Source organism: Chaetura pelagica, unplaced genomic scaffold (assembly GCF_000747805.2).
Source record: "Chaetura pelagica isolate M959 unplaced genomic scaffold, ChaPel_1.0 scaffold387, whole genome shotgun sequence".
NCBI classification, from domain to species: Eukaryota; Metazoa; Chordata; class Aves; order Apodiformes; family Apodidae; genus Chaetura; species Chaetura pelagica.
This window is the reverse complement of record NW_009954101.1, coordinates 303,702-312,234: the sequence shown is the minus strand read 5'-3', so window position 1 is coordinate 312,234 and position 8,533 is coordinate 303,702. Positions and strand designations below refer to the sequence as shown.

The 8,533-nt window shown below is 40.9% G+C and overlaps 1 protein-coding gene across 1 annotated transcript in view; it reads right to left on the bottom strand.

The window, feature by feature from the left end:
* AP3S1 (adaptor-related protein complex 3, sigma 1 subunit) overlaps nt 1-3,168 on the bottom strand; it is a 30,189-nt gene extending 27,021 nt beyond the window's left edge. Inside the window, exons 1-2 of the mRNA XM_010002358.1 lie at nt 3,127-3,168; nt 1,228-1,302 (exon numbers count right to left, since the gene is read on the bottom strand). Of these exons, the coding sequence (XP_010000660.1) occupies nt 1,228-1,302; nt 3,127-3,168 (117 nt within the window). The remainder of the gene's footprint in view (nt 1-1,227; nt 1,303-3,126) is intronic.
* Nucleotides 3,169-8,533: the final 5,365 nt, after the last annotated feature.

The following is an 8,533-nucleotide window of genomic DNA, read 5'->3' as shown; positions in this document are numbered from 1 at the left end:
GGCCAATGAGGGGCGGGGGGCGGGCCCTGGGCGGGCCTGACGCGCTGCCCCGCAGTTGACGTGCTGCTGAAGGCCGTGGGCGACACCCCCATCATGAAGACCAAGAAATGGGCCGTGGAGCGGACGCGGACCATCCAGGGCCTGGTCGACTTCATCAAGAAGTTCCTGAAGCTGATGGCCTCGGAGCAGCTGGTAGGAGCCCCGGCCGCTGGGTTGTTGCTGCGGGCCTGGCGGTGCGGAGCTGCCTGCCTGGTGTGCGGGGCTCATCCCACCCGCACAGGGTAACCGCGGGAGCCGGGTGTGTGGGGAAAAGCCTGGAGTGCCTGAGAGTGGTTTTCTAAATATTACAGCCAGTTTCCTTCATAACCTCTCAAGCAGTTTAAGTACTGTCATAGGACAGATTTCAAATATTTGGCAGCAAATTACCAGTACTGTTCACATCTTCCTTCCTGTGAAGCCCAGGTGGCTTCCTGATCATGTTGGAAGAGCTGGAGCAGATTCAGAACTGTGACTGCACTAATTTTACGATGAACAGTAAGCCCACAGGAGCTACACACTTCCAAGTTTTCGTTTAAGATACACAGTTGAAGCTAGACTCATTAAAATAGTCAAATGTGTAGCGAAAGTTTAGCTGAAATAACTCTGCTCTTGGTCTGGAGGCATTTAAGTGTGTAGGTGCAAATGGTTTTGCTAGTTGTCACTTTCACCTAGAAATCATTACATGTTTCTTTTTCACAAGGCTTAATGTCTCAAAGAATATTAGTTGTTCAGGTTTTTGCTGTTCATGGATATTCTCAACAGTATAAGTCATTAACTGCCATCTCATTGTCTCAGGGAAAAAATGTAGGAGCATGGAGTCTTCCAGTGTGGTATAAGCTTAAGGCTATACTTCAGGAGCAAAGCCCTAGGAGTGTTAGGACTCTTATTTTGGAAACAGCACATGATGCCCTACTACACTTTGCCATCTCACACTGCAGATCCCAAGGCCCTCTGACATTACAAACTAGTTACTGTGTGAGTATATACATTTGAAGCAGGAAGTGAGAAGGATTACTTTGAAAAAGAACAAAATAACTGATTTCTGTGACTGCTTTCCTAATTGAGCAACTTTAGAATGGCAGGAGTGGTTTGGATACCCTGAAATAAGATCAAGAACTAAGCCAGTGAGTGCACTTTGAGCTGCTGCATGGGAGACTGGTGGGTCAGCTTGCAGAAGGGAGTCGGCACATAAGCTTGGTCCTTCTGGCTAGTCAGAGATGACTCCTGGAAGTCATGCTGCCCCTCCACATTGTAATGAAAATGCTAATTCATGGTATTTTGGTTTGGACTGTCAAGACTGTAAAAGAAGTTGTGACCAGAGGACAGAGTAACCCACCTCTGGCTGTATCATGTTTCTTTTCTGTGATCTATGAGAGCTATGGGGAGATCACCATCTTCTGTTTTCTTTTCTTGCAGTTCATATATGTAAACCAGTCTTTTGCTCCATCTCCAGACCAAGAAGTTGGCACCCTCTATGAGGTGACTTTGCATCTTAAATATCCTTTTCAGATGTGCTTAGAAGAATTTTTTAATATACTTCTGGCATTTGACATCTGTTACTGCCCCTAGCTATGCTGGTAATACCTTTTACTGTAATGTAGTTGATATTCAGAGACCTGGATGAGTATGATTTAAGGAGACATGACTTCATACAATTTCTGGAATTGCATTCCTTCTCATGCAGTATGTCAGCATGTCTCCTGTTACGATGGAGAGATTTGTTAGCAGTAGGAGCATTCCACCACACAGTTATCTGGTGGTAGGTGGGGGTTTGTGTGGCTTTGTTTCATGTATATACTAGCCCATGAATAACAGTTCTTATTTTGTGTGTGTGTATTTCTTTTTTTTCTTGCAGTGTTTCGGGAGTGATGGCAAGCTTGTTCTGCATTATTGCAAAACTCAGGCATGGGGATGAACGACAAGCAACACAGTTGTTAAAGGGTCTTTGAAAATGGAAAAGGGACTAAATTTCTTAAACTCAACTTGTATACACAAGGAAAGAAGGATTTTTGTGTTTCTGCTTATGCCTATACATTTATAAAAACGATGCAGATGAATAGTGTAAGAGAATGCAACCTAGCCTAGAAACCTAGGCTATATGATCATGTAGCATGAAGCTTTTTTCTGATGTACATCTAAGATACAGAAAAAAACCCTGCATCTGCCATCTGTCAAGTAGAGCCACCTCTCTTGCTGCTGAGCTGGATCTGAAGGGAAGCTATTTCATAGTTGTCTGGAGGACTGGCCAGCGCTGTCATGCTGTGTGCTATACTGAAGATAAAAGTTCCTTTTTTATTAAAAGGGATGTTTATTGTACGTGTTTCCCAGGTTTCAGTTTATTTCTGAGATGTATTGTTATGTGTGTTCTATTCTTTGTGAAGTCTTAAATCTTGAACATGCCTTATGTAATTTCAGGGCAGTATTGTGATTTTTTTTTTTCTCATCATTGCTGTGTAGGTATTGGTACATAATATAATTCCTTTGCCCTGTGACTTCATTGTATTGGTAGTGTAAGTACCTCATCTATGTGGCACAACATAATGATAGGCTTCAGAGATGGTTTCCTCCCACCCCAGTTGTGAAGTGATTTGTTGAAGGCTGAACACTTTAGCAGTTGCCAGGATGTTTCTTCTGGCATTGTTTAATGACCGGTGTTGTTTGTGATGCATCTGGCTGTTGCATCTAATGAAAAGACATCAGGTGCTAAAAACTTGCTTTTACATATTCTACATTCTCGTTTTGGCTGCTGCTATTTTCTTGTTCACCAGCTGCATGTTCCATTAACAAAATACAATGCACTTCATATCCTTTTGCTCAGTCATAACATCATGATTTTATTTTATTCTATTTTTGTCCTGGAGAGGACTTGGTACCTTGGTAGGGTACTGACCTTTCTTCTATTTATTTGATGGTTTGGGTGTGGGGAGTGGTTTGGTTTTTTTAGGGGGGTTTATTTTCATGTCTGTTGTACAATCTTCCTTGTTTGTCTAAACTGAACTAAATTAAATGTTAGCTGTTTGCTGGCCAAGTGTTGTTAGGCTGGATACAATTCTGGTCTCTGATGTAATCCACTTCCTAAGCACCTACAGGCAAAGCAACCAGCTCCAGTTCAAAGCATGCTGGGACCATGGTCTTCAGCAGTTCATTGCAGCTTCAAGTGTTTTCTGCAACCTGTGTAGCGGATTGTTTCCATCCTTAAAGAACTGGAGAACTAATACCAGGTTAATTTACTTATGGTGCTGCAGTTTGCATGGCATAGCAACACATGCACATGCCCTGAATGTTTGCTATGGGAATAGCTTGATGCATTTTACCACTTTTAAAGCGAAAAACCTGGGTTAATTGTGTTAAGATAAAAAGGCAGAATTGGTTGTAATCCATACTTTTTCCTGCTAAGAACCCTGATCTCATTAGTCTCTTGTCTATAGGAAACTATTGCAGAGGTAAGCACTCTGGTGCAGTGTTAAGGAAACCGTGGCTGTTTGCGGTACCTTGCACGGCCACTAGAGGGTACACAAGGACTAAGGTATTTGTGTAGTTTTTCCTAGATTCCCGCCTTCTATTTATTTGATGGTTTGGGTGTGGGGAGTGGTTTGGTTTTTTTAGGGGGGTTTATTTTCATGTCTGTTGTACAATCTTCCTTGTTTGTCTAAACTGAACTAAATTAAATGTTAGCTGTTTGCTGGCCAAGTGTTGTTAGGCTGGATACAATTCTGGTCTCTGATGTAATCCACTTCCTAAGCACCTACAGGCAAAGCAACCAGCTCCAGTTCAAAGCATGCTGGGACCATGGTCTTCAGCAGTTCATTGCAGCTTCAAGTGTTTTCTGCAACCTGTGTAGCGGATTGTTTCCATCCTTAAAGAACTGGAGAACTAATACCAGGTTAATTTACTTATGGTGCTGCAGTTTGCATGGCATAGCAACACATGCACATGCCCTGAATGTTTGCTATGGGAATAGCTTGATGCATTTTACCACTTTTAAAGCGAAAAACCTGGGTTAATTGTGTTAAGATAAAAAGGCAGAATTGGTTGTAATCCATACTTTTTCCTGCTAAGAACCCTGATCTCATTAGTCTCTTGTCTATAGGAAACTATTGCAGAGGTAAGCACTCTGGTGCAGTGTTAAGGAAACCGTGGCTGTTTGCGGTACCTTGCACGGCCACTAGAGGGTACACAAGGACTAAGGTATTTGTGTAGTTTTTCCTAGATTCCCGCCTCCACCCCCCCAGTCTTTTTCATAATATGTCCACCTGCTGGCCTTACAAATCTAAGTAGTTTGTTCTCCAGTGTGGCAGTGTGTTAGCTTAAGATAAGCTACTGGGAGAGTCTGGCTCTCTTTAAAGAATTTTCTATTGGTACCATTCACCTCATTTGATCTTAACAAATGAAATTACTGATATAACACATATGTGCTCTTCAGAAGTGATGCAAGAAGGTTGGTTTGAGTGTGTGTGGTTTGGGGGGGGGTTGTGTTTGATGCAGTGTGGATCCTTGATCTACTACATCTTGAGGTGAAGGAGAACTGTAGATTGTGGTATCTAGCTAAAGGTAGAAGGTTGTCTTTCATGTTGAATCCATAGATAATTTAATCTTTACCTTGATCCCTTCAAAGGTAATAGTCCAGTAATGCTAAGAAGAGTAATGCTTTGCATTTCTTTTATTCACCATGTACATTTTTTAACTTTGATAACTTACTCATGCAGATTTGAGGTATTAATTTATGTAAGATTCAGCTTGTGCCTTGAACAGTATTTATTTATCACTGTTTACTCCAGCATTTTTCTGCTCTTTTTTTTTCTCCAACCCTAACTAATTACTTCTTGGCCGTAGTTTACCAGGACATTGTCACTACTCACCTGATCCTGCTCTTGCTTTCTGTTTCCTGAATGTTCTAAGTGGCTGCTTTTATTCTGTTTCTTTCCTTTCAACAGCTGCCAGTTCCAATCCCACTAATTCCTCTAGGTAGCTTCTGTGCCCTCTTTACAGAGCCAGTCCTCCTTTTTGCCAATTTTCCCTATAGTTTTCTGCCTTCTCACATCAGGAAGGCAATCTGTGCTTGTTTATCTCTGGTAACTCCTTAAGGACCATGGGCTCTATCTGTCTGGAGTCAAGGCCTGACTCTTTCCTTGTGCATATTCTTAAACAACAGACTAGACTGCAAAGATGTCAGGTATAGGATATATTGCGTAAACATTGAAATTATTAGAAGCACATTACTTGTAGAATTTGCAGAAGACATCTTAATTCTCCTATTTTAAGAAGTGACATTTTTGGCATCTAAAATCATCGATGATCCTGCTTTAAAATATATGTACTTGTCTCTTTAAAAAGAATATTTCCATTAAATTGTAAACATCCAAATCTTAGGTAGAACATGAAATATGTTCTGTGTTCAGTTTGCCTTGAGCAAAAGTGTTTTTGGTTAAAGTAACTTCAATTGCTGCAGTGTGAGGGAAAAAGGGTATGAACGCAAGGGTTGGCACTTTGTGCAGGTCTCTGAGAGTGGTAAATAAAAACAAACCCCAAAATAATGAACTTAGTTAGAAAAGTATTGTGTTCCATCCAGAGATGGTAGAGCACTGAACTACCAATATTTGCAATATAATTTAATTAGCTTGATTTTATGTAATTGAATTAAAGAATTGGTAAATTGGAAAAATTCAGTAAATAAACTATTTTTAAAAAACTGATAAATAAAGATAAGTATTGGAAAGGAGAGTTATTATACTGGTGTTATGAAAGACTTACTACTTCACAAAATCTGAATATCACAGAATATTGGGAGTTGGAAGGGACCTCTGGAGATCGAGTCCACCCTCCCTGCTGGAGCTGGACCAAAAAACACACACAACTAGGGCAGATCACTCAGAAAGGCACTCATCCACTCATCCAGACAGATCTTGAAAGTCTCCAGAGAAGAAGACTCCACAACCTTTCTGGAGAGCCTGTTTCAGTGCTCTGTAACCCTCACAGTGAAGTTCTTCCTCATGTTAGGTGGAACTTCCTGTGTTTGAGTTTGAATCTGTTGACCCTCGTCCTATCACAGGGCACAAGTGAAAAGAGCTTGTTGAAGAGCTTGCCTTCTTGATGCCCAGCCTTCATATATTTATACATATTAATTAAACCCCCCCTCAGGCTTCTCCTCTCCAGGCGAAAAGCCCCAGTTCACTCAGCCTTTCTTCATAAGGCAGGTGTTCTGGTCCCTAAATCATCTTCTTAGCCTGCATTGGGACTCTCTTAAGTAGATCCCTGTCCCTCCTGAACTGAAGAGCCCAGAACTGGATACAATACTCCAAGTGAGGTCTTACCAAGGCCCAGTGGAGGGGTGGAAGAATCTCCCTTGATCTGCTCCCAAGGTAATCACTAAGTTCTAGCTCTCTGAGCTGGCAGGCATTATTCATATCAGTTATTGCTGAGATAATGGTTTAGAGACTAGCATCAATGATATATTTCTCATTTGTGGCTTGAACTAGTCTTATAATCACTTGGAAAAGATGAAGGAGGTAAGTGAAACCAAAGTTACCTTGAGAGTTAAATGATGTCATGTCACCTGTGTGCATATTGAGCAAATGTTATATAGACATTTATGTCTTGAAGAATTACTGCTAAGACATTAACAGAAGATGTGTCTGTCCTAATTATTCCCACAGCATAATCCTGAATGTACTAATCTACACTAAAATCAAGAGTGAGGGGGATGAAATTCACATATCCATTCTTCATTAAATTCTACGTATTCTGGTTGTCTCTGCTTTGCACTTGCTTCAGTAGCCACAATGCCATGAGATGTCAGATGCATCTCGCTGTATTTTCATAGAACCAAAGCATTATTTGGATTGGAAGGGACCTTAAAGATCATACAGTTTTAATGACCCTGTATGGGTAGGTACACCGCCCACTAGACCAGGTTGCTCAAAGCTCCATCCAGCCTGACCCTGAACACTTCCAGGGATGGGGCATCTGTATTTTTGTGTGTGTGAGGAAACTTTTTACTTGATGCCAAGATATCTAGAGGAACAAAAACACACATGGAGTTTGTTTCACCCTAAAATGGATGGTTAAGAAATGTTGAATAAATCATACTATTGGCTAAGGAGAGACCAAAATAAGTCCGTTAATGGCTCAACTTTAAGCCAGTCACACTTGATCTATGTAGGTAGACTCAGTAGTGCCAGAAAGTTTTCTGCCACACTGTAGCTTGCTCATCTGTGCACTTAGTTGGTGTAACAGTTGCTGGCACAGATTTAGGCGTGCACAATTCAGGAGTTAGCGAGGTACCATTCCTAGTGGGCACTTTGGAAACAACCAGCCTGTTCTGGAGGCTGAAAGGTAAATAATTTGGACGCAAACTGCTCTTGGCAAGTTGGCCTCTGTGCCAGAGGGCTGTCCTTGGGACATTTGTTAGCACATACACAATCCCAATTTCAGGTGAGTTTCAATCTCTTGTTTGCACATTGAGGGGAACTAAACCTTGGGGAGAAAAACATTGTCCTTCTTGGAACTTCAGGAGTATTCTCAGAACTGTTTTTTTTAAGTGGTCCTCCCACTTTCCCTCCATGTAATTATCACATACATATTTGGTCTCAATGCATGCCAATATGTGCTGCAACATTTTTTGTTAAGGATGCAGATCACAGATGGTGAGGGAGTACTACTTACACATCTCAATTCACTTTCTTATTAGAAGGTGGATTACAAACACTGATTCGTGATGTTGAGGGAAAAGTACAGGAGTCTCAGTGTCCTTGCTCTGTGTCTTCTCATGGAATGTTTCCATGTGAAAGTTATTTTTTATATATAAATATATAACAATTGGAATGAGTTAATATAATTGCATGGAGAGTTTAAGCATATTTTTTAATTTAAAAAAAGGGGGGGAGGGAGGTGTTCAGTTACATGTTCCAATTGCAGAAATCATTATATGACATAAAGGCAGACAAAAATGTCTTTCCCTCAAACCCAGTTTGGTAACGGAACTAATAACCCCAAGAACTCTTGGGAACTAAAATGCATTAAGAGCTCTTGAGGTCTGAAACAGGAAAACTCAAAGAAGAAAAGGGCTCCAACAGAAAACTGAACAGTAAATATTGTCAGTGCAGAGAAGGCCAGCCAGCACTTCAGCTTTCTCATATAAATACCACAAATTGAAATAAACAGAAATGGATTTTCAAGTACCTTTCTCACAGAAATATCAATATTTTATTAAGAACACATGCATAGTGTTCTAACCTCCCACCAAAAGAGGACCAAAGTGACTTCTTCCAGGAGTTCTTTCTGTGCTGTGTGGTTTAATGCCACACAGCTCTTCCGTGTGGCTTATTTTTTTCCTTCAGCAGTACAAATGCTGTTTAGTAGTCAGTGTCTTCACTGTATGGCATGACTTGGTATGTGGTGCCCCATTTCACTCAGTTGTTACTGCATTTTGTAATCTGAAGATGTTTCACTGGATTATCTATGCTTGATACAATTTGTTCTCAGGCTTTTTTTTCTG